This window comes from Neovison vison, chromosome 3 (genome assembly GCF_020171115.1).
Source record: "Neovison vison isolate M4711 chromosome 3, ASM_NN_V1, whole genome shotgun sequence".
Taxonomy (NCBI): domain Eukaryota; kingdom Metazoa; phylum Chordata; class Mammalia; order Carnivora; family Mustelidae; genus Neogale; species Neogale vison.
In genome coordinates this window covers 66,527,434-66,554,810 of record NC_058093.1, presented here as the reverse complement: position 1 = coordinate 66,554,810, position 27,377 = coordinate 66,527,434, and the positions used below count along the sequence as shown (strand labels likewise).

The 27,377-nt window shown below is 38.9% G+C and overlaps 2 protein-coding genes across 5 annotated transcripts; one reads left to right on the top strand and one right to left on the bottom strand.

The window, feature by feature from the left end:
• Positions 1-457: 457 nt before the first annotated feature.
• Positions 458-8,091, top strand: METTL5 (methyltransferase 5, N6-adenosine). 4 transcript variants are annotated; one of them, XM_044242301.1, is made up of 8 exons: positions 458-575; positions 799-951; positions 3,299-3,413; positions 3,651-3,832; positions 4,945-5,027; positions 5,817-5,868; positions 7,541-7,590; positions 7,989-8,091. In XM_044242301.1, the coding sequence occupies exons 2-8, from the start codon at positions 843-845 to the stop codon at positions 8,025-8,027; spliced, it is 630 nt and encodes a 209-aa protein (XP_044098236.1). In that variant the 5' UTR covers positions 458-575; positions 799-842; the 3' UTR covers positions 8,028-8,091. The 4 variants fall into 4 exon arrangements, with proteins under 4 accessions (XP_044098236.1, XP_044098237.1, XP_044098235.1 ...); XM_044242302.1 differs by having other exon boundaries at positions 458-659; positions 849-951; XM_044242300.1 differs by having other exon boundaries at positions 458-659.
• Positions 6,518-27,321, bottom strand: SSB (small RNA binding exonuclease protection factor La). Its single transcript, XM_044242299.1, has 12 exons — positions 27,207-27,321; positions 25,428-25,502; positions 20,516-20,619; positions 20,067-20,241; positions 18,996-19,103; positions 18,790-18,890; positions 17,432-17,503; positions 17,076-17,118; positions 9,849-9,989; positions 8,928-9,114; positions 8,680-8,811; positions 6,518-8,180 (listed from the first exon to the last, which is right to left on the bottom strand). Exons 2-12 carry the CDS (start codon positions 25,491-25,493, stop codon positions 8,092-8,094), a joined length of 1,218 nt encoding a protein of 405 aa, XP_044098234.1. The 5' UTR covers positions 25,494-25,502; positions 27,207-27,321; the 3' UTR covers positions 6,518-8,091.
• Between the last annotated feature and the right edge of the window lie 56 nt (positions 27,322-27,377).

The window sequence follows — 27,377 nt, the reverse complement described above, 5'->3', positions numbered from 1 at the left end:
CACCCTGTGAGTGCTGAGGTAAGTGACACAGGTGACCTAAAAAGAGGAAAACGAATGTGAAACAAAGTAGCGCACGGGAATGGCCAAGGAGGGAAGGGTGAGTGGCGACTGTTACTTTTTGAGAGGGGCCTCGTGAGATCGGAGTCAAAGGGCCACACCAAGCATTAACACCAAGTGACCGTGACTTTTACCCTGGCTTTCACCTTCTTTCTTCCCCTATCCTTTGAGGGCCTGTGGGTACTCAAGAAAGCGAGAGGGTTTGGGCCCGTGCCAGGCGGTGGGGGCCGGTTCCGTAGCTTCAAGAAGGAAGGGGTCTACCGGTCCTGCGGACCCGGCCGGGAGAGCGGAGGATGAGGCTCCGCGGTCGTCGGCGGAACCTGTGCGCGGGGCCGCCCTTGCGACTCCGCCGGCGGCTGCAGGGCCGCGGACACGGGCGCGCATGCGTGGCAGCGCTTCCGGCCCTGGTCCCAGCGCGAGGTCTGCTGAAGTGCCGGGACGCCGCTGGAGGAATCGTGGGTCGACTCCGGGGCTGGCCGCGGCCGCTGCGGGTCTCTGAGAAGCCCGAGACCAGCGCGGTATATCCTGGAGGCGGGTCGGAGGCTGGCCGGAGACTCCGCCCGCCGCTGGAGCTGGATGGAAAGCAGGAAGAGCTGGGCTAGGTGTGCCCTTCGCTCCCTGCCTCCCCAGGCCGGCCCCAGCCAGTGGTGCTGGAAAAGGGGTGGGGTGGGGTGGGGAGTAGGTAGGGGTGGAGTCGGGGAGCAATGCGGGGAGTTGCAGGTTAAATGGGTTTCTCTGCAGATTCAGTGTTGTTAAATCCTGCGAATTCACACTTTTTTAAAAAAATGAAGAAATTAAGGCTTAAGGAACTAGAAAGTCGTCTGCAACAAGTGGATGGATTCGAAAAGCCCAAGCTACTTCTAGAACAGTATCCCACCAGGCCGCATATTGCAGGTAGGGCGGCTGGTGACCATGTCTTTGCTTCCCGGGTTAGGCCTATCTGCTTACTCCATGATGAAAATGAAACAGTTATTTGAATACAAAGAACGTCTAGAGGAATTCTGCCCTGAGATTACATATCACGTTAGAGAGGACTTCTTCTTCTTTTTTTTTTTTTTTAAAGATTTTATTTATTTGACAGACAGAGATCACAACTAGGCAGAGAGGCAGAGGAGGAAGCAGTCTCCCTGCTGAGCAGGGAGCCGGATGCGGGGCTCAATCCCAGGACCCTGGGATCATGACCTGAGCCGAAGGCAGAGGTTTTAACTCACTGAGCCACCCAGGCGCCCCTAGAGAGGACTTCTTGACATGCAGCTAAACCCAGCAACACCGCCCCCCCCCCGCCCCCGGCCCCGCCAAAAACCATTTTATTGTTTCACTGCTTGGTTTTCTGCATACCTCTTAATACTGTAAGACATCACTTTAGTGTGTTTGTTTCTCTACACTATAAACTCCTTGAGGGTAAAGAACTTGTCAGTCATGTTCACACAATTCCTTGTCTAGAAGAGCTCCTGCTGCTAGTTCAGAGCTCAGGACACGTTTGCAAAGTAAAGATCAATTTTCTATTGCAATGAATTGCAAATGCAAGGATTCCTGTGTTATACTTGCCCTAGAATGAGTACTAGAGTTGGTAGCCGAAGGACTGTGTTTAACAAATCCAGAATAGGTGCTATAAAATGAGGCTGTGTTTTGGTTTTTAATGATCCGAGAGTCATCAGTGTTGCTTGATCCAAGAGATTGATACTGGGAGTACAGCAGACAACAAAGGAAAAACCATATTTAATAAACATTGTCAAATTCATTGAGGAGTCTTGGGAAAATTAATTTGGGAATCCCTTCCAGCTTCAACATTAGTTCTGTTTCTAAGCAGCCAATGAAAGTATATACCTGCAACAAGTATATACCACCAACATATTGTCATAATTCCAACCAAAAATTGGCACAAAACTGTGTCTGGGTTAAGACCTGTTTTCTCAATTTAGATGATTTCTTTAGTGTATTCTGACTGTAGGGTTTCTTAGTGAAGTCTGTTTTAAAAAATCCTTTGTTCATACCCAGGGTATAACATGCATGTGGACGTGCTAATTCTTTGAGATGCCAGCATCAAAGTCACTAACACTTGCAGCAGTAATTGGGATAGCAGTCAGACTGAGATATCCCTATAACTGTGTGAATTTTTCTTTTAAGATTTTATTTTTAGGGGGTACCTGGGTGGCTCAGTGGGTTAAAGCCTCTGCCTTTGGCTCAAGTCATTATCCCAGGGTTCTGGGATCGAGCCCTGCATCAGGCTATCTGCTCCGCGGAGAGCCTGCTTCCTCCTCTCTCTTTCTGCCTGCCTCTCTGCCTACTTGTGATCTCTGTCTGTCAAATAAATAAAATCTTAAAAAAAAAAAAAAAGATTTTATTTTTAAGTAATCTCTACACCCAATGTGGGGCCTGAACTTATATCTTGAGATGGAGAGTTGCATGCTTCACCAGCTGAGCCAGCAAGCACCCCAGTTGTGTTTTTGATAAAACCTCTAGTGCTAAGGCATCATGTTGGCCAGTAGTTCTTGCTGGTTCACATATCCACAGGGAGAGATCAGTAGTTTTATTCATGCTTAACCTTTAGTATATATCCCAGACCTTTGTGTATTTGGAAGAACCCTTTCTGATCTCAGCAGTTCCTGCTCTACCCCTCACTTCTCATTAGTTTATGAATTTATGTGTCTAAAGGCTGTATTGTGGATATAGGACTTTTCTCATTCTAGCTTGCACTTAGGGTACCTGTGTTCTGGTGACAAACTTGTCAAAAAGTTCTGGACCATTTTAATGTTAATGCTTATTCAGTATTGGTGATCTCCAGACTTAACAGATTTCAAAACAGTTTTGGGAGACTGATACAGGGTTGCCAAGTTTATATTTTGACAAGAAAAGATATTTTTAAAACCTGTTTATTCTCACCATCCTTGCAAAAATATTTCAACATCAAAGAAAGAACTGATATATGGGGGGAGGGGCAATGTTTTGAACAGGCTGAGGAAAAAACATTCTAGCCTTATTTTTCTCATTTTATTTCAGAATTTTGTCATTCTTCGCATTGTCACCAGAGTAGTTTTTGGGAACCGTTGGTGTGTGTTATTGTTCTTGTGGTGCCTCTTACTACATAACAAGATATTATACCTCATTTTTTTAAAAATAATTTGGAACACCATTTGGGGGAGGAATAATGCAAGACAAGAAATTGCATTAGTCATTTACATGAATTGGATTTTGGTCATCAACTTACTCTTTTTCCCTAATATGTTTTTTGATCTTTTAGCATGTATGCTCTATACAATCCATAATACATATGATGACATTGAAAATAAAGTGGTTGCAGATCTAGGATGTGGTTGTGGCGTTCTTAGCATCGGAACTGCAATGTTAGGAGCGGGGTAGGTGATCCTATATGTAAGGTTTGGGTATAGGGTGGTCTGAATAAGAAACATTAATAGGATTAACTAAATTAGATTTATGGGAATCTACAGTATGAGATGAGGGGAGCAAGAATATGATACTGAGTACATTTTGAATGAGCAGAACGGTAAAACAAAAAACAAAATATGGTTTGATTTTGTTATTGTTTTGGGAGCTATAAATAGTCATTTTTTATGTGTGCTCTGTATTTATAGGTTGTGTGTTGGATTTGACATAGATGAAGATGCGTTGGAAATATTTAATAGAAATGTGGAGGAGTTTGAGTTAACAAATGTTGACATGGTTCAATGTGATGTGTGCTCATTATCTAACAGAATGTCCAAGTCATTTGATACAGTAATTATGAATCCTCCTTTTGGGACCAAAAATAATAAAGGTTAGTAAAAATACTCAAGTGTACTGATACATGTATAGAAAAGCAAGTTTTAAAGTTATTTTCTTATTGTTTGGGTTAAATGATTTTGTCACTGTTCATTAAATAAACCATCTCTTACCTGTGTAATTTTAATAATTTCAGTTTGTTTAATGTATGTCTAGGAAATTGAATTTTTCAATCTTTGTTTTTCCACTCTTAACAAGGACAGTTGAGTAAATAGTTTTTTAAATTAATTTACTATTTATACTTTGCTTTCAAGAATGACTTACCTAACCCTTATAATTCTGTAAAGGATTTTATACTTTTAGAACCTCATTTTAATGCCTTAACACACCAAGAGTTTCAACATATGATCATGAGTAACAGTGACTGACTGTGGCTATTTATCCTGTGTATTGTAGGCAAGGAGGATAGAAAGCCTGTGAGAAGAAAAGATGTGAAGTTTACTTTTTTAAGATTTTATTTATTTATTTGAGAGGGGGCGGGGGAGGGGCAGAGGAAGAGACAGACTCCCTGCTCAAGCCCTAAGACCCAGGGATCATCAAGCCCTAAGACCCAGGGATCATGAACTGAGCCAAAGGCAGACACTTAACTGACTAAGCCACCCAGGCACCAAGAAGCCATGAATAAAGAGTTCTCCCTCCAGCCCCTGCCTGATTCTGATTACTGCTGTACCTGTTTTCTCTTCTCCCTTGAGTTGTTAATTTGGAACATTAAAACTTTTACTTTAGTCTTATTTAAAGAAGATAGTATAATTCTGATTTTATTCTATCAACCTTAAAAGATATATATTTTACTTTAAAAAAAATTATTTATTTGAGATAGATCATGAGCTGGGGGAGGGAGGGCAGAGGCAGAGAGAGAGGGAGAAGCAGGTTCCTGGCTGAGCAGGGAGCCCAATTCAATGACCTGAGGCCAAGGCAGATGCTTAACTGATTAAGCCACCTAGGCACTCCTATATTTTACTTTTTTGTATCTTGTCTTTTTGCAGAAGAATCTGAAGTGTCTATTTTGGAATTTGGGAAAAAAGTTTTTAAATACATGGTATTCTTTTAATCTTTTGTTTTGGTAACAGGTATATAAATTAAATGAGTTTTTTCTACTCTTAACAGGGACAGATATGGCATTTCTGAAGACTGCTTTGGAAATGGCAAGAACAGCAGTATACTCTTTACACAAATCCTCCACTAGAGATGTAAGTTCAAATCATCATGATGTTGCTGCTTCAAAATTCAAGATAGTGTTTTAAGGATTTGCTTTGAATACTAATTACCGGGGTATCTCTTTCTCCTGAACTTTTTAAACATCATGGCACTTAGAAACAATTTTCCCTTTAGCTAACATTTGTGATTTGTTTTCTTCCAGCCTATATAACTTTTTTTGCCAAAGATTTGCTCAGGCAGGAACCGTTACCAGGAGAGACTATAGTTCAGTAGAGAAGTGTGGTATAGCTAAGATTACAGTATGTCCTAGTTTGCCTAACTGTTAGTCTCATTGTCCCTTTGTGGCTTTGTGTGCGTTAAAGGAAGCAGTAAGACCTAATTTTAAGAACTGAAGCTAAACTGATCTGAGTTCAGAACCTCCCTTTTCCATTATTCTTGCCAGCAATATAACATATGGGGGTATAGAAGATTTATTCCAGAAAATTGGGTATATTTTTTGTCAGCACAACAGTGATTAAGGACACAAGACTATAGAGCCAGACTGCTTAGGTTGAAATCCAGACTACCACTTCCCTGTGTTATCTCGGTCAAGGTATTTGAATTCAGCTTCATCACCTATACTATACTCATCTATACTCTTATAATTGGTAATGGTTTGGTTTCTTAATTTCACAGTACTACCAATACAGCTGAAACATTTTTAAGAGTCTAAATTCTAATGAATTTTTAAAAGCTTAAAAATTTAATATGAATATTAGCAAAAAAGTAATTCTCAATTATTTAAAAAAAATCAGTTCTCATTAATATGTTGTTATCTTCAGCATATTCAAAAGAAAGCTACAGAATGGAAAATCAAGATAGATATTATTGCAGGTAAGACAATTTTTTGTTTCTCACAAAATACATCTAAACCCTAATTACTTAAGGTCAATAATTCATTAGCCCAACCAGAGTTTTAGGTGCCAAGAAAAGGTGCTGTAGAACATGTTTTCGGGGGCACCTGGGTGACTCAGTCAGTTTAACAGCTGCCTTTGGCTCAGGTCGTGATCCCAGGGTCTTAGAATCCAGCCTCAGGTGGGGCTCCCTGCTCAGGGGGAATCTGCTCCCTCTCCCCCCAGCTTGTGTGCTCGCTCGCTCTCAAATAAATAAAATCTTAAAAAACAAAAACACATTTTTAGTTTGACAAAATGTGAGGGGTTGGTAATGGGTTGGAAATGAAGTAAAGAGAGGGTATCAGTGTTTGCCTAAGACTGTCCCAATTTATGCATTTTGCTGAAAATTCCTAATAGTGCCCAACTATTTGGTCACTCCAGACGATGAGAGAACAGTTGTTTAGCATCATAGTGATAAAAGAGCTTGGGCTTGGAGTGGGTCAGACCTGTTTGAAATCCACTCGTGGAAAATACCAACAGATCATGCCTGATTACCTTTCCATTTCAATTTTCTAATTGTCCCTGGAGTCAGAGAACATGAAGCTGTTTTCTTTTAGTGGGGGATAGAGTATAATCATCCACACTGTTAGTAAACGTATGATACATTTTTATTAGCAAATTGGGTAATATTCACAAACACCAGAATGGGATAAACATATAACTAGAAACTAATGAAAATCCAAATAATTCTGAAGGCTGAAATAAATACAATAAGGGGGAAAATATTCTTTACTTGATAATAAGCTGACTAGGATTACCACTGTGGTAGTAACCATGTAACTAGTCCTATTCATAATTAGTAATGTACTGTGGAAAAGTCTGTCAGTCCTCCTATTTACCCAGTATTGTCATTCCTAACGTAGTTTAAGGTATTGTAATATTCAACTTGGAACACCTTAGAACAACTCCAAATATACCAAGCCAGTACCTTGCTATTCCAAATGTGATCCTCAGACCAACATTATTCACATCCCTTGGGAGTTGAGACTTGCCTTTTTAGCTCCAGCCAGACTTACTGAATTATAATACACATTTTAAGATTTATTGAAGGTTATTTGATTACACATGAAAATTTGAAAGCTGTAACCTACGGAGAATTTGTGTTGCAAAATATGAAGGTCAGGCAGTCTACTGCCATCCCTCTAAAACTGATGAGTAAATTTGGAGAACCTACATTAATTCTTAGAATAAGAAAATTGTATTTTCACTTGAGAGCTTAATAGAAAAATAATTAGCTACTTACTACCCATATTAAAATCTGGACAAGAAATTTTAAAAATAAGCATGATTGTTATGATTGCTAGCTATAGATTATTAGGAAATTAGAAAGATACCATCATCTTCTGTCCAGTTTTTATCCTTTCAAATTCTTCCCCATAACCTCAAATTTTGGCATAAATGACCAAAATAGCAGAAATGCCAACCTTAGTTAGCCATGGCTAATCTTGGGAATGTATCAGGTCTCAGTCTTTGGGAAGTTAAAGTGACAGGTCTGAAGTGTTCTGCTTACCAGGGTTAAGTACTTCCTTAATTTTATTTTAATTTACATATGTCTGTATGTATGTCAGGGACAGCAAGTGAAATTTTATTCTTAGATGGCTTTTGTTTTATAGAGCTGCGATATGACCTGCCAGCATCATACAAATTTCATAAAAAGAAATCAGTAAGTTTCTTGAATCTGGCTTATCTACATTCAGTACTGAAGAACTTTTCAATAAGTAATTATTTCCAATGTTATCAAGTTGCCTGAGTAAATACAGGAAGCTAGCATAAGAGACAGAATAACTATCAATGGGATAACAGCCAATATTCTACTTTAAGATATTCTTTCTCAAATGCTTTACACACAAAAATAAAAAACTAATTTTTTGCTCTTTTTTATATAGTACATATTTTATTAGTTTGTACTAATACATTGTCATATTACAAAGGCAATTTAGTGGAAGTCTTTTGATATTTGAATCATTTGAAATAACACAAACAGAACTATACATTAAAAAAAAATCTTCATTTGGGTAACAAAAAGACAAGTTAAAAACAAAAAATTTTCCTTTCTTACAGGTGGATATTGAAGTGGATCTAATTCGGTTTTCTTTTTAAAAGCCTCTAAAGACAAAAGCAGCTTAAAACCTAATTAAGATGAATAAAAAAATGTTTTACTAAACTACTGGTCTCCAGCACCATTTTCTGTTTTCTGTTGTTTTGGTGTAGGTTCTTCATTGTCTGTTTCTTCTCTTGCTCTTTTTACTGGTCCTATACAATAACAGAATTTTTGTCAAGTTCACTATATAAGCATTGCTCTTTTAATATTGAGCAAAAGAACAAAAATAATTGTTTAAAAAACAACAACTTAAAAAAAAGCAACAACTTCCTGGGGCGCCTGGGTGGCTCAGTTGCTTTAAACTATCTGCCTTAGGCTCAGGTCATGATCCTAGGCTCCCTGCTCAGTGGGAAATCTGCTGCTCCCTCTGCCTCTGCCCATCCCCCCACTTATGCTCCCTCTCTTTTTCTAATATATATATATATTTTAAAAAGCAACAATTTCCCAACACCAATGAGAAGGGTTTTCCTAGTATAGATCTTCTGCTGTCTAAACTTAACCTTCCAAATATCTGTTTCCCACTTATAAAATGGTAGAACTTGTGTAAATCACAGTCCAAGAATATCACTTATACAAAAGGTGAAAAACCATACTGCTGTTCTTTCCCATATAATTTCTCATGAAAGTACCAAAGGACTTAGAAAAACTTACCAGATGCACCATTTTGATCATGTTCATCATCGCTATCAAATTTCGTTTTCTTGCCCTGAAACTGTACTTTTCCTTTAGCAGACCCAGTCTGGGCAGCTTTATTTCCTTTTCCTTTTCCTTTAAATCTGCGACCTATAGAGACATGATTGAGAAATCCATGAGAAATGTTTTAAATCTCTTGTCACTGCCTCTGAACAAGCAAATGAGTTAAAATAACTAATGGTCAAAGACAAATCAGAACTAATGACCTTTTGATTTCCATTTGTTTAGAGATTCTTGTTGATCTTCTATGATTTTTTTCAGTGCTTCCTTTTCCACATCTCCTTCTAGTACTTCCCACGTCACTTCTTTGTTCCTTAATTGTAGGTTACCATTATTTGCATCTTTGGCTTTATCCAGTGCTTCCTTAGCTTTTTCTTTAAAAAGAATTATCCCCTGAAATAAGTCAAGCAGAAAGAGTCAATTATCATATGGTTTCACTTATTTGTGGAGCATAACAAATAGCATGGAGGACAAGGGCAGATGGAGAGAAGGGAGTTGAGGGAAATTGGAAGGAAAAGTGAACCATGAGAGACTATGGACTCTGAAAAACAACCTGAGGGTTTTGAAGGGTGGGGGGAGATTGGGGGAACCAGGTGGTGGGTATTAGAGAGGGCACGGATTGCATGGAGCACTAGGTGCAGTGCAAAAACAATGAATACTGTTACACTGAAAAGAAATAAAAAATTTAAAAATTTTTAAAAATCTTATTAAAAATAAGTAAATTTAAAATAAAAATTATCCCCCATACCAAAGACAGACAATAAAAGCCACACCCTTCAGGTTTTTTATAGTTCCATAGTTAATTCCTTCACTCAAAAACTTTTCCTACCCTGCAAATCTTCTCTGCAATTATCAATTTCAATGAATTATAACTGAACTTCAGAAAGCGATCACAAAACTTACAGTCACAAATACCAACAGTTATTCATAGCATAATTCAGAAAATATCAGACATTTACATACAGTGATGGCAATAATAAAATGGAAAGGAAATGACCAAGTAGAAACTACTTCATAAACACATTAATAAAAAAAAAAATTGCTTTGTTTCTACTAATGCTGTCTTCTAAAGTTAAGTTTCTTTGGAGTTTTAAACATTGCTAAAAAGCATATGAATGTTTCCAAACCTCTTTTGCTCCTCTCACAAAGTCTATCCATTTTATTTCACCATGACTTGAGAAAAGGATGTGCAAATCTTCTCTACAGGTCTGATCATCTAAGTCTCCTGAAAATTTCAGCAAGCAGCCAATCTTTTCTTCTAGAGATTTCTATAAAAACATACAAAGCAAGAAAAAAAGTTTCTTAAAAACAACCAAAAAAACCAGAAATGGCTTACACCACTCTATACCTAATACATGCAAAAAGCTAGAATCTAAAATGCTATTTTGTTTTTTTTAATAATTTTTTTATTTTTTATAGACATATATTTTTATCCCCAGGGGTACAGGTCTGTGAATCGCCAGGTTTACACACTTCACAGCACTCACCAAAGCACATACCCTCCCCAATGCCCATACCCCCACCCCCTTTCTCCCACCCCCCTCCCCCCAGCAACCCTCAGTTTGTTTTGTGAGATTAAGAGTCACTTATGGTTTGTCTCCCTCCCAATCCCATATTGTTTCATTTCTTCTTTTCCTACCCACTTAAGCCCCCATGTTGTATCACCACTTCCTCATATCAGGGAGATCATATGATAGTTGTCTTTCTCTGCTTATTTCACTAAGCATGATAGGCTCTAGTTCCATCCATGTTGTTGCAAATGGCAAGATTTCATTTCTTTTGATGGCTGCATAGTATTCCATTGTGTATATATACCACATCTTCTTGATCCATTCATCTGTTGATGGACATCTAGGTTCTTTCCATAGTTTGGCTATTGTGGACATTGCTGCTATAAACATTCGGGTGCACGTGCCCCTTTGGATCACTACGTTTGTATCTTTAGGGTAAATACCCAGTAGTGCAATTGATGGGTCATAGGGCAGTTCTATTTTCAACATTTTGAGGAACCTCCATGCTGTTTTCCAGAGTGGTTGCACCAGCTTGCATTCCCACCAACAGTGTAGGAGGGTTCCCCTTTCTCCGCATCCTCGCCAGCATGTGTCATTTCCTGACTTGTTGATTTTAGCCATTCTGACTGGTGTGAGGTGATATCTCATTGTGGTTTTGATTTGTATTTCCCTGATGCCGAGTGATATGGAGCACTTTTTCATGTGTCTGTTGGCCATCTGGATGTCTTCTTTGCAGAAATGTCTGTTCATGTCCTCTGCCCATTTCTTGATTGGATTGTTTGTTCTTTGGGTGTTGAGTTTGCTAAGTTCATTATAGATTTTGGACACTAGTCCTTTATCTGGTATGTTGTTTGCAAATATCTTCTCCCATTCTGTCAGTTGTCTTTTGGTTTTGTTAACTGTTTCCTTTGCTGTGCAAAAGCTTTTGATCTTGATGAAATCCCAATAGTTCATTTTTGCCCTTGCTTCCCTTGCCTTTGGCAATGTTCCTAGGAAGATGTTTCTGCGGCTGAGATCGAAGAGGTTGCTGCCTGTGTTTTCCTCAAGGATTTTGATGGATTCCTTTCTCACATTGAGGTCCTTCATCCATTTTGAGTCTATTTTTGTGTGTGGTATAAGGAAATGGTCCAATTTCATTTTTCTGCATGTGGCTGTCCAATTTTCCCAACACCATTTATTGATGAGTCTGTCTTTTTTCCATTGGACATTCTTTCCTGCTTTGTGGAAGATTAGTTGACCATAGAGTTGAGGGTCTATTTCTGGGCTCTCTATTCTGTTCCATTGATCTATGTGTCTGTTTTTGTGCCAATATCATGCTGTCTTGATGATGACAGCTTTGTAATAGAGCTTGAAGTCCGGAATTGTGATGCCACCAACTTTGGCTTTCTTTTTCAGTATTCCTGTGGCTATTCAAGGTCTTTTCTGGTTCCATATAAATTTTAGGATTATTTGTTCCATTTCTTTGAAAAAGATGGATGGTACTTTGATAGAGATTGCATTAAATGTGTAGATTGCTTTAGGTAGCATAGACATTTTCACAATATTTATTCTTCCAATCCAGGAGCATGGAACATTTTTCCATTTCTTTGTGTCTTCCTCAATTTCTTTCATGAGTACTTTATAGTTTTCTGAGTATAGATTCTGTGCCTCTTTGGTTGGGTTTATTCCTAGGTATCTTATGGTTTGGGGTGCAATTGTAAATGGGATGGACTCCTTAATTTCTCTTTCTTCTGTCTTGTTGTTGGTGTAGAGAAATGCAACTGATTTCTGTGCATTGATTTTATATCCTGACACTTTACTGAATTCCTGTACAAGTTCTAGCAGTTTTGGAGGGGAGTCTTTTGGGTTTTCCACAAATAGTATCATATCATCTGCAAAGAGTGATAGTTTGACTTCTTCTTTGCCGATTTGGATGCCTTTAATTTCCTTTTGTTGTCTGATTGCTGAGGCTAGGACTTCTAGTACTGTGTTGAATAGCAGTAGTGATAATGGACATACCTGCCATGTTCCTGACCTTAGCGGAAAAGCTTTCATTTCTTCTCCATTGAGAATATTTGCGGTGGGTTTTTCTTTTTTCTTCTTTTTTTTTTTTTAGAGAGAGAGGGTGAGAGAGCAAGCACAGGCAGACAGAGAGGCAGGCAGAGGCAGAGGGAGAAGCAGGCTCCCTGCCGAGCAAAGAGCCCGATGTGGGACTCGATCCCAGGACGCTGGGATCATGACCTGAGCCGAAGGCAGCTGCTTAACCAACTGAGCCACCCAGGTGTCCCTGCGGTGGGTTTTTCATAGATGGCTTTGATGATATTGAGGTATGTGCCCTCTATCCCTACACTTTTCAGAGTTTTGATCAGGAAGGGATGCTGTACTTTGTCAAATGCTTTTTCAGCATCTATCAAGAGTATCATATGGTTCTTGTTCTTTCTTTTATTGATGTGTTGTATCACATTGACTGCTTTGCCGATGTTGAACCAAACTTGCAGCCCTGGAATAAATCCCACTTGGTCGTGGTGAATAATCCTTTTAATGTACTGTTGAATTCTATTGGCTAGTATTTTGGTGAGAATTTTCGCATCTGTGTTCATCAAGGATATTGGTCTATAGCTCTCTTTTTTGATGGGATCCTTGTCTGGTTTTGGGATCAAGGTGATGTTGGCCTCATAAAATGAGTTTGGAAGTTTTCCTTCCATTTCTATTTTTTGAAACAGTTTCAGGAGAATAGGAATTAGTTCTTCTTTAAATGTTTGGTAGAATTCCACTGGGAAGCCGTCTTGCCCTGGGCTTTTGTTTATTTGGAGATTTTTAATGACGGTTTCAATCTCCTTACTGGTTATGGGTCTGTTCAGGCTTTCTATTTCTTCCTGGCTCAGTTGTGGTAGTTTATATGTTTCTAGGAATGCATCCATTTCTTCCAGATTGTCAAATTTGTTGGCGTAGAGTTGCTCATAGTATGTTCTTATAATAGTTTGTATTTCTTTGGTGTTAGTTGTGATCTCTCCTCTTTCATTCATGATTTTATTTATTTGGGTTCTTTCTCTTTTCTTTTTGATAAGTCTGGCCAGGGGTTTATCAATTTTATTAATTCTTTCAAAGAACCAGCTCCTAGTTTCGTTGATTTGTTCTATTGTTTTTTTGGTTTCTATTTCATTGATTTCTGCTCTGATCTTTATGATTTCTCTTCTCCTGCTGGGCTTAGGGTTTCTTTCTTGTTCTTTCTCCTGCTCCTTTAGGTGTAGGGTTAGGTTATAAACCTGAGACCTTTCTTGTTTCTTGAGAAAGGCTTGTACCGCTCTATATTTTCCTCTCAGGACTGCCTTTGTTGTGTCCCACAGATTCTGAACCATTCTGTTTTCATTATCATTTGTTTCCATGATTTTTTTCAATTCTTCTTTAATTTCCCGGTTGACCCATTCATTCTTTAGAAGGATGTTGTTTAGTCTCCATGTATTTGGGTTCTTTCCAAACTTCCTCTTGTGGTTGAGTTCTAGCTTCAGAGCATTGTGGTCTGAAAATATGGGGAATGATCCCAATCTTTTGATACCGGTTGAGTCCTGATTTAGGACCGAGGATGTGATCTATTCTGGAGAATGTTCCATGTGCACTAGAGAAAAATGTATATTCTGTTGCTTTGGGATGAAATGTTCTGAATATATCTGTGATGTCCATCTGGTCCAGTGTGTCGTTTAAGGCCTTTATTTCCTTGTTGATCTTTTGCTTGGATGATCTGTCCATTTCAGTGAGGGGAGTGTTAAAGTCCCCTACTATTATTGTATTATTGTTGATGTGTTTCTTTGATTTTGTTATTAACTGGTTTATACAGTTGGCTGCTCCCATGTTGGGGGCATAGACATTTAAAATTGTTAGACCTTCTTGTTGGACAGACCCTTTGAGTATGATATAGTGTCCTTCCTCATCTCTTATTATAGTCTTGGCTTAAAATCTAATTGATCTAATAAAAGGATTGCCACTCCTGCTTTCTTCTGATGTCCATTAGCATGGTAAATTCTTTTCCACCCACTCATTTTAAATCTGGAGGTGTCTTCGGGCTTAAAATGAGTTTCTTGGAGGCAACATATAGATGGGTTTTGTTTTTTTATCCGATCTGATACCCTGTGTCTTTTGATTGGGGCATTTAGTACATTAACATTCAGGGTAACTACTGAGAGATATGAATTTAGTGCCATTATATTGCTTGTAAGGTGACTGTTAACTGCATATTGTCTCTGTCTTTCTGACCTACCACTTGTAGGCTCTCTCTTTGCGTAGAGGACCCCTTTCAATATTTCCTGTAGAGCTAGTTTGGTGTTTGCAAAATCTTTCAGTTTTTGTTTGTCCTGGAAGCTTTTAATCTCTCCTTCTATTTTCAATGATAGCCTAGCTGGATATAGTATTCTTGGCTGCATGTTCTTCTCGTTTACTGCTCTAAAAATATCATGCCAGCTCTTTCTGGCCTGCCAGGTCTCTGTGGATAAGTCAGCTGCCAATCTAATATTTTTACCATTGTATGTTACAGATTTCTTTTCCCGGGCTGCTTTCAGGATTTTCTCTTTGTCACTAAGGCTTGTAAATTTTACTACTAGGTGACGGGGTGTGGGCCTATTCTTATTGATTTTGAGGGGCGTTCTCTGAACCTCCTGAATTTTGATGCTCGTTCCCTTTGCCATATTGGGGAAATTCTCCCCAATAATTCTCTCCAGTATACCTTCTGCTCCCCTCTCTCTTTCTTCTTCTGGAATCCCAATTATTCTAATGTTGTTTCGTCTTATGGTGTCACTTATCTCTCCAATTCTCCCCTCGTGGTCCAGTAGCTGTTTGTCCCTCTTTTGCTCAGCTTCTTTATTCTCTGTCATTTGGTCTTCTAGATCGCTAATTCTTTCTTCTGCCTCATTTATCCTAGCAGTGAGAGCCTCCATTTTTGATTGCCCCTCATTAATAGCTTTTTTGATTTCAACTTGGTTAGATTTTAGTTCTTTTATTCCAGAAAGGGCTTTTATATCTCCCAAGAGGGTTTCTCTAATATCGTCCATGCCTTTTTCGAGCACGGCTAGAACCTTGAGAATTGTCATTCAGAACTCTAGATCTGACATATTACCAATGTCTGTATTGATTAGGTCCCTAGCCTTCGGTACTGCCTCTTGTTCTTTTTTTTGTTGTGCATTTTTCCGCCTTGTCATTTTGTCCAGCTACGAGTATATGAAGGAGCAAGTAAAATACTAAAAGGGTGACAACAACCCCAGGAAAATATGCTTTAACCTAATCAGAAGAGATCCCAAATCGTCAGGAGGGAGAAAGGGGATAAAAAGAGGTTCAAAAAGAAAGGGGAAAAAAAAAAAAAAAGGAATTAAAAAAAGAAAATGAATAAAGTATAAAAAAGAAAAAATATGTATCAGATAAACTAGTTAAAAAACGTTAAAAAGGAAAAGGTTAAAAGTTCAAAAAAAAAATTTTTAACAAAAGAAGAAAAAAAAAATGAAAAGAAAAAAAAAATTACTTTAACTGCAAGACTAAAAAATCACCGGGAGAAAGCCATGAGTTCTGTGCTTTGCTATCTCCTCCTCTGGAATTCTGCTGCTCTCCTTGGTATTGAAACCGCACTCCTTGGTAGGCGAACTTGGTCTTGGCTGTATTTTTTGTTGATCTTCTGGGGGGGGCCTGGTGTAGTGATTCTCAAGTGTCTTTGCCCCAGGCGGAATTGCACCACCCTTACCAGGGGTCCGGCGTAATCCGCTCGGGTTTGCTTTCAGAAGCTTTTGTTCCCTGAACGCTTTCCTTAGAGTTCCGGAGGACGGGAATACAAATGGCGGCCTCCTGGTCTCTGGCCCGGAGGAGCCGCGAGCCCCGGTCCCCACTCCTCAGTGCGCCCTCAGAGAACAGCACCCAGTTACTCCCGTCTGCCTGACCTCCGGCTGCACTCCGAGCTCACCGAGCCTGCGACTCGTTCAAGGTACCCCCGAGCTGCGAGCTTACTGTTGGCTCTGTCTCTGTAGCTGGCTTTCCCGTTCCAATACCCGCAAGCTCTGCGACACTCAGACACCCCCGATCCTTCTGTGACCCTGCGGGATCTGAGGCCACACTGAACCCACGTGGGCTTTGCCCTGGTTTAGCCTCTGGGGCGATGTCCCTCAGCAGAATAGACTTTTAAAAGTCCTGATTTTGTGCTCCGTTGCTCCGCCGCTTGCCGGGAGCCGGCCCCTCCCCCCGGGGTCTATCTTCCCGTCGCTTTGGATTCATTTCTCCGCCAGTCCTACCTTTCAGAAAGTGGTTGTTTTTCTATTTCTAGAATTGCTGTTCTTCTCTTCGATTTGCCGATGGATTTGCAGGTGTTTGTTTGCAATCTTTAGATAGGCTATCTAGTTGATCTCCTGCTAGCTGAAGTAGTCTCAGCCTACTACTTCTCCGCCATCTTGACTCCTCCCAAATTGAAGTGATCTGACTTAGCAAGTATCTTCAAAACTTCAAATTTTCAGTACTTTATGAAACACAGCGTTCATCTTTATAGTTTTCCTACAGCGTGCGCATCACGGCGAGGTGACTAAAATGCTATTTTAAAGTAGTTTAACAGTTAATGCATTTTCCCTTGTCATCCCTTGTTCTATGATGGCTTCTGATTTTAACCTTCTTAATTTCTTCAATAAGTAGTATTTACTTAAGCTATATGTATTAGTTATTACGTACATCTCGTTACTAAGTTATTTCTCTGGATAGGTAATGAGTTTGGGCAATACTTCTGGGCTATGACTTTAGTGCAATGACAACTTCAGACCTGCTCACATACTTGCTTCAAAAAGTCCTGCTTTTTATTCTCATAAATTTGAAACATAGCTTTAGATACCAGTAATATATACTTACCATTTCAGCATTTTCTGCTAACTTTTGTTTTTCTTCTTGCTCTCTACAAAAGAAATGTTAATTAGAATGTTTCCATTTACTGTATGAGAAAATTAAATCTGATAGTTAACCTTGATCATGAGCACACACTGCTCAATAACCAAAACCAGTCATTAGGTTTTCTGATTCTTGTGGGTAGAGTGCAACACAATGTGCCCCCAGATTATCAAGGCAGCTTAAAATCTTAATATTTCACTACCAAAAGAAAAGCCTGCTACTCATTTCAGAATGCATCATCAAGCTCCACTTCCCAGAACCACTAACTCTATCCCTGTTAAAACTTGAAGGAATTAAAATGACTGGCTCAACGTACTTACTGTTTAGCTCGTAATTTAGCTTCCACTTTATTTTGCTTTCTTTCTTCATTTTTTTTTGCAAAATAATCTTCCCTAAAGAACACAAAACACAGGAGCTGAGTTCATGAGAACAAAAATAAAACTGCAAATTACTCTGAATGATTTAAGCACAGGAAGGAATATTACACTTTCTAGCAACATAATTACCTAAAAATTCAAAAGATGCCAAGGAAGTTATTTAGTAACAGCTTTACTAAAAACATTTCACATGTCATAAAATATACACCTCTTAAAAGTGCACCTCAATGGTTTTTAAGATACTCAGAATGGCACAACCATCACTACTATCTAATTTTGGAACAAAAAGAAACCTAATGTCTATAACCAATCTCATTGATTTTTACCTCATGTATAGGAAAAAAAAGTAAACCAGGATTTATATAAATAACTTCTCATAGAATTTTCTAGTGTTACTTTCACAAAAGGAAAAACTTCTACAATCTCTAAAACCGAAGAATAAAAGTAATTATGAAAATCACATTAAAAAATACTTTTGAAGGTTAACATTAATTACAAGATTCATCACAGTACATCTATAAGTCCATTAGGTTTAGTGTATGACACTTAGAAGATTACATAATGTGAAAGTAGGGGACAATGGCCTAACTTTATCATAAAAATGCTCTGGTTTGTTCTAACTTTTGACACACACATATTCAAGAATATGGTCCAAATCTGTATTAAATAATCCTTTCTACTAAACGAATACAGGTATATATAAACTATAAGAAATAAGAACAGACTGTACGTTGGACAGGGATTGATTCTCTAATAACAGATGCCAAAATTTTACTATCTAGCTTGATTATATATATTAGATGTAAAACAAAAAAAAAAAAATAAAAATAAAAAAAAAACAAAACTTAACCTTTATTAACTGCTAACAGTGAAAAGGTATTAAAAAAACACTTCCTTGGGGCACCTGGGTGGCCCAATTGTTAAGCATCTGCCTTCAGTTCAAGTCATGACCTCAGGGTCCTGGGATCGAGCCCTGCATTAGGCTCCCCGCTCAGCGGAATGCCTGCTTCCCCCTCTCCCACTCCCTGTATTTGTATTCCCTCTTAGTGTCTCTCTCTCTCTCTCTCTCTCTCAAATAAATAAATAAAATCTTTAAAAACTAAACAAAACCAAAAACCCACTTCCTTATGGTCTCAAAGAACTAGGAATTTCCACTGGGCAAATTTCAAATGTTTATCAAAGAAAGCCCAAGGATACTAAAAGTACTATCCTTACAGGGGTTGCTATTCCATATTCTGTACCCCAGTGTGTCAATTCCATGTAAATAAGTGGCCAAAAGAAACATCCGCATAAAGACTTACTTGAAAAGTATTAGCAGGTCTGTGTCTTTATACTTCTGGTCAGGGGTATCAACAAACTTCTTAGCAGATTCAATACTATCAAACACAGCAAAAATTGATCCCTATTAAAAGGGGGGGAAAAACTCTTTTAAAAAATGTCCCACATATTTTTCAACTTGAAAAAGTTGTAACATCATACAGAAAATTCTAATATCCTACGACCATACCTTAAATGCTTTGTGTAATGTTCTTCTCATCTGAATATTTAGTACTTGACCTTTATCTTCTAACCATTCTTTTATATCATCAAGGGTTGCATCAGTTGGGAACCCTTTCTGTGAAGAGTAGAAAGATGTACAAATGCCTTCTCAGGTAAATAATTTTATCAGAAATTCCAATTCATTTTGTCTTGAAACCAAACCAGGATATATGCATCTATCTATATCTATCTCTCTCTGTCTCTTAAATGTTTAGTGCAATTGAAGTGACTTAATTGGAATTTGCTTCAAAGTAATCCACTTTGTTCAGTTAGACATCTACCTTTGGCTCAGGTCATGATCCTTGGGGTCCAGGGAATCATCTCTCCCTCTGCCCCTCCCCCTGCTTCTCACTCTATCTCATCACTCTTTCTCTCAAATAAATAAATAAAATCTTCAAAATAATCCACCTGGGGCGGAGATAAAAGTAGATCAATCATGTGCTGAGGTTCGATAATGGTACATTATATAGTCAGCTACCTTTATACGCTTTAAATTTTCCTGAATAAAGAAAAAATCTACTTAAAAAATTCATATGCGGGGCGCCTGGGTGGCTCAGTGGGTTAAGCTGATGCCTTCGGCTCAGGTCATGATCTCAGGGTCCTGGGATTGAGTCCCGCATTGGGCTCTCTGCTCAGCAGGGAGCCTGCTTCCTCCTCTCTCTCTCTCTGCCTGCCTCTCTGCCTACTTGTGATCTCTCTGTCAAATAAATAAATAAAATCTTTAAAAAAAAAATTCATATGCTAAGAAAATTACTATCAAGTTTAGCCATTGACAAATAAAAAGCTGATAGGCAGTGGGTGCTTAAAATATGCCCAAGATTTTGTATAATGTTATATGGGTTTTTCATTGATTCTCACAAAAGCTCTACAAAGTAATCCCCATTTATGAAGATAAGATTAGACAGCTTAAGAGCACTGCCCAAGAACACACAGTAAGTGGCAAAGCTATGATTCCTGAGTCCTTATTCTTATCCATTCTACTGTTTCTTTCTAAGTAAGATACTCAAGATAAAATTAAACATGTTAAAGGCCCACTTACAATATAAACAGATCTGTTTTTTACATCATTCTTATATTCATCAGTCACTTCAGGGAGGGGTTTGCTTGGAGATCTTCTGATTTTAGTTTTATCTTCACTTATTTCCATGAGTTCAGCCTTTGATTTACTCAGTGCTTCTACTATCACATTAAAGTCTGTTGTTAGACGGTTTAACCTGTAAAATATATATAAAAGCATTGTAAAACTTAGTGGTAGCACTTGTTTACAGAAAAATCTCAAGTTTTTTTTTTTTAAATCTAAAGATGACTTTATAAAGATTTTTACTGGGGTGTCCCTATCGCTCAGTTGGTTAAGCATCTGACTCTTGATCTCAGCTCCAGTCCCGATATAAGGGTTGTGAGTTCAAGCCCTGTATTGGCCTACATACTGGGCATGGAGCCAACTTAAAAAATAATAATAAATAAAATAATAATAAAAAAGGTTTTTACCTATTGAACTTTATCATTATCTCCAAAGGGACCCAGCCTTCATCCAGTTTGATCTGTTCCTTTAAAAATTTGTCTCGTGGCAAATTGAAGTCACCAAAATAATACTGCAAGATAATAACATTATATTTCAGAGCACTGTACAATACTAACTTACTAACTCCAATCCTGGAGTTTTTAATTGCCATTACATCACCATGTTCTACTCTTTAAAAAATACAACCAACAAACATTTTCTCCTACGTACATGATAGTGAAACATTTATAATTCAAATTAGCAGAAAAGTAAAACTAAAAATTGATTACTGAAACAACATAATTAGCAGATAATGTCAATAGACCATCAAGTCTTAAATAAAACAAAAACATAGTTAAGAATTTATTATGTGAGAAGCCTCTTGTTTCAAACCAGTTTGGAAAGAACAGACTGTTAAATAAAAAGAACTAGAATACACTGATTAATTACTCTAATTTTTACAAATTAAAAAAATAGGTGAACGTTTATCTAATTTAAGCATAAAGGCACTCACTGAGTATAAAAGCAAGTAAGGCAAAAAACACAAAAAAATTATACATGAAAAGACTCAGGTGTGACTATTTGGAATGCCAAAAGTAACATACAAAGTAAAAGACAACAAAGAAGTTTGCTAACAATTTTTTTTTAAGATTTTACTTATTTATTTGAGAGAGAGAGATATCACAAGTAGGCAGAGAAGCAGGCGGGGGGTTGGGGGGGAAGCAGGCTCCCCACTGAGCAGACAACCCAATGTAGAAGAAATGTTGGTAGCATCCCCAGCCATGTGACTATGAAAAATCCCACCCACATTTTTTTTTAAGATTTTATTGATTTATTTGATAAAGAGATCACAAGTAGGCAGAGAGGCAGGCAGAGAAAGAGGGGGAAGCAGGCTCCCTGCTAAGCAGAGAGCCTGATGCGGGCCTCAATCCCAGGACCCTGAGATCATGACCTGAGCCAAAGGTGGAGGAGGCTTAACTCATTGAACCACGCAGGTGCCCCTTGTTAACAATTCTTATAAATCAAGGAAGAAGGAAAAAAACCCTGAAAATCCTAATAGAAAAATGGATAAAGGACATTAAAAAATTACTAAAAATAGGAATGTAATATAAATATATAAAAGTTCAACTTCATTATTAGTCAAAGAAACGCAAAAAAGCAATGAAATACCATTTCCACCTAACAAACTGGCAAAAATTCCAAAAACAAGAACACCTAGTATTGGCCTGAACACAGAAATGATCATGCAGGTGGAGATGTAAACTGGCAATCAGTATCAAAGGTTTTTGATAATATGCATACCCCTTGAGTTGGTACATCTTTTTCTAAGGAATTTTCTCTTAAATCAGTACACATGTTTACTAAGTTTTATATATAAAGATATTCATCATGAATTGGACAGCTCATGCAGAAGAATGGAACTGGACCATTTTCTTACACCATACACAAAAATAGACTCAAAATGGATGAATGACCTAAATGTGAGAAAGGAATCCATCAAAATCCTAGAGAACACAAGCAGCAAACTCTGTGAGTTCGGCTGCAGCAAGAGACTTGTTTCCAAAGGCAAGGGAAATTAAGGCAAAAATAAGCCATCTGGACTTCATCAAGATAAAAAGCTTCTGCACAGCAAAGGAAACAGCCCACAAAACCAAAAGACAATCAATAGAATGGGAGAAGATATTTGCAAATGTCTTATCAGATACAGGGCTAGTATCCAAAATCTAAAAAGAAATTACCAAATTCAACATCCCAAAAACAAACAATCCAGTCGAGAAATAGGCAGAAGAAGACATGAGCAGACATTTCTCCAAAGAAGACATAAAAATGGCCAAAAGACACGAAAAAGTGCTCAACATCACTTGGCATCAGGGAAGTACAAATTGAAGCCACAATGAGTTGCCACCTCATACCAATTAGAATGGCTAAAATTAACAAGTCAGGAAATAACATGTTGGCAAGGATGTGGAGAAAGGGGAACCCTCTTAACACTGTTGGTGGAATTCCAAGCTGGTGCAGCCACTCTGGAAAACAGTATGGAGGTTCCTCAAAAAGTTGAAAATAGAGCTACCCTCTGACCCAGCAATTAACGCTAGTAGGTATTCACCCTCAAGACAGAAATGTAGTGATCTGAAGGGGCATCTGCACCTGGATGTTCATAGCAGCAATGTCCACAACAGCCAAACTATGGAAAGAGCCCCAATGTCCATCGAAGGATGAATGGATAAAGATGATGTGGTATATTATATATAATGGAATACCACTCAGCCACCAAAAAAAGGAAATCTTGCCATTTGCATCATGAATGGAACTAGAAAGTATTATGCTAAGCAAAATAAGTCAATCAAAGAAAAACAATGGTCATGATTGCACTCCTATGCGGAATTTAAGAAACAAAACAGAGATGCATAGAGAAGACAGGGAAAAATAAAACAGTATGTAATCAGAGAGGGAGACAAACCAGAAGAGACTGTTAACCATAGGAAACAAACTGAGGGTTGCTGGAGGGATGGGGTAACTGGGTGATGGACATTAACGAGGGTGTTATATGCAACTGATGAATCACTGAACTCTACCTCTGAAACTAATAATATACTATATGCTAATTAATTGAATTTATATTTAAAAATTTAATTAAAAAAGTGAAGAGGAAAATGCTAATGTAAAATTGGATGGTGAATTAAACTTCTCTGTGTTAAGCTAATCTTAAGGCAAAAGTAGGGAAACATGCCAATAAAAATAATGATTTGCTGATTTTTAAAACTAAATAAATACAGGTCAGTGGGTTGGGCCGCTGCCTTCGGCTCAGGTTATGATCTCAGGGTCCTGGGATCGAGGCCCGCATCGGGCTCCCTGCTCAGCGGGGAGCCTGCTTCCTCCTCTCTCTCTCTGCCTGCCTCTCTGCCTATTTGTGATCTCTCTCTGTCAAATAAATAAATAATATTAAAAAAAAAATACAGGTAGATACATATTCATCATGGAACTACTGCAGCTAAAAAAATCAGAAATATCCTACTTAACAAATAGGGAATTGGGTAAATTACTAATGACATAAAGCTTTACTCTCCCAAAATGCATCCCATGTTCAGAGCGCATGGGTGGTTCAGTTAAGCAACTGCCATCGGCTCAGGTCATGATCCTGGAGTCTCAGGACCAAGTCCCACATTTGGCTCCCTGCTCGGCAGGGAGTCTGCTTTTCCCTCTGACCTCTCCCCTCCCATGCTCTCTTTCTTAAAAATAAAATCTTTTTTTGTTGTTGTTTTTTAAAGATTTTATTTATTTATTTATTTGACAGGCAGAGATCTCACGTAGGCAAAGAGGCAGGCAGAGAGAGAGAGAGGGAAGCAGGCTCCCCGCTAAGCAGAGAACCCAACGCAAGACTCGATCCCACGACCCGGAGATCATGACCTGAGCCAAAGGCAGCGGATTAACCCACTGAACCACCCAGGCACCCTTAAAAATAAAATCTTAAAAAGATAAAAAATAAAAAAATGCATCCCATGTTTATTGGGGGAAAGGGAAGAAAATAAAAATTATGTTGGTATGAGCACTGACCATGAAGTCTGAAAGTGTATTCATCAAGCTTTTGACTTTGATTACTTCAGGAAGGTAGAATCTGAGGTGACAGATTATGGAAGGGAAATTATTAACTTTGTCTATATACAGCTTTGTACTGTTCTAAATATCAAACTGAATTAATTAAAAATTTTTCTTCATAATTATAATTAAATTAGTACAAAAAGTTGTAGCACAGGACCTTTTTTTTTTTCTTCTTTTTTTAAAGATTTTATTTATTTGTCAGAGAGAGGGAGAGAGAGCGAGCACAGGCAGACAGAGAGGCAGGCAGAGGCAGAGGGAGAAGCAGGCTTCCTGCCGAGCAAGGAGCCCGATGTGGGACTCGATCCCAGGACGCTGGGATCATGACCTGAGCCGAAGGCAGCTGCTTAACCAACTGAGCCACCCAGGCGTCCCAGCACAGGACCTTTTAAATGGCAGGAAATGCAACTTTAAAAATAAGTTCTGATAGCTGCAAAACCACTAAATAACACGATCTGAAGTTCCTCAGATCAGAAAACATTAAGCGAAAATCTCCTATGCAGCCATTACTGACACTGTAAAGCTTCCATTTAAATACAATACTAGGGGTGCCTGGGTGGCTCAGTGGGTTAAGCCTCTGCCTTCGGCTCAGGTCATGATCTCAGGGTCCTGGGATCAAGCCCCACATCAGGCTCTCTGCTCAGCAGGGAGCCTGCTTCCCTCTCTCTCTCTGCCTGCCTCTCTGCCTACTTGTGACCTCTCTCTTTAAAAAAAATTGAATAAAGTCTTTAAAAAAAAAATACAATACTAAAAACGCTCAGATGACTGTGAAATAGATACTCTATTACAAGTGATAATGGCCAAGAACCCAGCTTAATTGGGCAGAAAAATCTATGAGGACCTTCAAACAGACAAAGTGTTATTTAACAAGGGAAGGTACTTTACAAAAAATTTTGCATTATTACATACCAGGAACTCTTTTGAATGCTTTACATTTTATTGACTAATGTAATCTTCACCAACAACCTTATGAGAAAAGTATCACTATTATCCTCAGTTTTTAGACCAGGAAATTAAAACCAAAAGGTAAAAGATAACACTGGTCTATAGTGTTAACCTTTTGAAATGTTTGTAGGTGTTGGCTTTCATAAACTGGCTCCACTAATACAAAACTGCATAGTATTTTAAGTCCATCTAATTTCAAGAATCAAAGACAAGAATCAAAGACATATTTAATACTTTACATGAAACGTTTAAAGGGTTATTACAGTGAAATTAAATGTTCCTTCTGTATCTGTTTTGAGGCTCTACATATCCTTTCAAAGAGCACATTTTTGCAGTTTAATATCATAAGAACCATACCTCAATCTGATGACAGATTTTGGCCTCAAGAGCAGCCATTTTTTCATTATCACCATTTTCAGCCATTGTGGCTATCTGTAAATTTTTCCAAATTGGCATAAAAAGGTTATTATTATTTTTACATAACACTCAAGATTAGAAGAATGTTTTAAAATTATCAATATTACACTCTTTTCTTAAAAATCAAGAATTTTTAATTTCACAGGTTCAATTTTTCTACTCAATTCTCAAATTTCAACAAAGAAAATGTTAGACTACATAATGGAAAACTGAAAAGCTATAGATAATCCGCAACCTTTTCAGTAATCACTGGTGTCTCTATAACAAAGCAAGTAGTTATCTTCACTTAGCTGGTAAAGAAAGCATTCAGCAAAAAACTCCAACTATTTACCAACCATTTCCAGCTTTAAGCAGATCACCATCTGTCAGTATATTTCTATGCATCTCAGTCTTATTTGTTCCTGTGGATTGCATTTCTTTTAAAATTAGTCACTGACTTACCAAAACCTTGTTATCAGCAAAGATTAAGTAGCATAACTTCAGGATGAAAAAAAAAATCAAATACAACCATCAGGGTTAGATTAAATGCTGTATGTTAAGGAACATATGAAAGGGGACACTAAATTCATGTTAAGCTGAGGGTTTGTCTCCTAATTCACCTATATACTGGCTAACCTTACAGCCAGTTTCTTGTTTCACATCCCTGACATGAGCGTTGCAGGAAAAAGTAAGGTGGTGAGACTGGTTTGCTAGGCATCACAACCGAAGTTTTCGGATTTCAAATCACTTGCCTCTAGTGCTCTATTAAATCTTCCAGTTAGCCACATTTACAAAAGTATATTCGTAAGAACTCATCAGGGAACCTGCCATTCGTTGACTGTAGTGAACCATCTTTGGTGTACTGGTGTACTTCTTGGAAGTATCGCTTCCTAAATTGTAATTGCTATGCAGTAACCTGGATGCACACTGGAAGCTCTTGTAATAGGAATAGGTGCCAACCCACTACAAAACTTACTCAATCCTACGCACTGTCGACCACAACCGACGTCCCTAAATCGTTACCAGGATCTAGGGCCCCTTACAAAGCAAAGGGTGAGATAAAAGAACTGTTTGGTCCGTACAAGACTTCTTTGGCCTACCCAATTTTGGAACTTCGTCTCATGTGATGCTTTTCCAGAGTGTACAACCACAAGTGAAATATTCCCTACACTTTCTCCCTTCGCGCAGAATCCCTGACATCAGTGAGTAAGGGACACTAAAAACCCTAGAGAGACGCCGGAGGAACACCTGCGGCCCCACCAATCCCCGATCTCCAGTTTGTCCCACAGGATCCAAGGAAGCCTCGGGCAATTAACCACCTCTAACCACCTCAGAAACTTAACCAGTGGCCCCAAACGTCTGCTCCCCGCGACTCCAGAAGGCAGTGGAGGTAGGAAGTCTTAACGACACGAAGGGATGCGGACAGCCTCCGTCCAAAGGACCCGCCAAAGCCCAGTTCCAAAGCAACCACTGGCTCGCTTGGGCCCCAGCCTCGTGCGGGGAAAGCCCGCCCCTGCATTCCTCTCGGAGACCAGATCTGCCCCTCGCCCACGCCGGTGCCCCTCCGCTCCCAGCCCAGCGCGCCGCCCCGGGCTGCGGCCCACGCGGCGCTCGCCCGGAACATGCGGACGGCGAGGAGTGGACGCACCGGCGTGAGGCAACAAGGAAATGGAATGCGCCGCTGCCACTCAAAGCAGAACCTTTTGTACTTCTTCCCCTTAGCCACCGGGAGTTGCTCACCTTTAAGGTCCCAGTCCCACAAAGCCACGCCGCACAAACACTAACAGCGACAACAACGTCTCCACTTCCCAGCGCCGCCGGCTGGCCTACCGTGCGTGAGGAAGATGGGGGCCGTCCCGGCAGCCCTCGCGGCCCGGTGGGCGGAGCTTCGGGTAGGCCGGAGCAGACAGA

Excerpts from the sequence above, each read along its gene's own strand:
- METTL5 (XM_044242301.1), top strand. The coding sequence starts at position 843 with ATGAAGAAATTAAGGCTTAAGGAACTAGAAAGTCGTCTGCAACAAGTG. Across the intron at positions 952-3,298 it reads CACCAGGCCGCATATTGCAG|CATGTATGCTCTATACAATC; the intron begins GTAGGGCGGCTG and ends TTGATCTTTTAG. Across the intron at positions 3,414-3,650 it reads ACTGCAATGTTAGGAGCGGG|GTTGTGTGTTGGATTTGACA; the intron begins GTAGGTGATCCT and ends CTGTATTTATAG.
- SSB (XM_044242299.1), bottom strand. The coding sequence starts at position 25,493 with ATGGCTGAAAATGGTGATAATGAAAAAATGGCTGCTCTTGAGGCCAAA. Across the intron at positions 20,242-20,515 it reads ATAATGATAAAGTTCAATAG|GTTAAACCGTCTAACAACAG; the intron begins GTAAAAACCTTT and ends TATATTTTACAG. Across the intron at positions 9,990-17,075 it reads TAGCAGAAAATGCTGAAATG|AAATCTCTAGAAGAAAAGAT; the intron begins GTAAGTATATAT and ends ATGTTTTTATAG.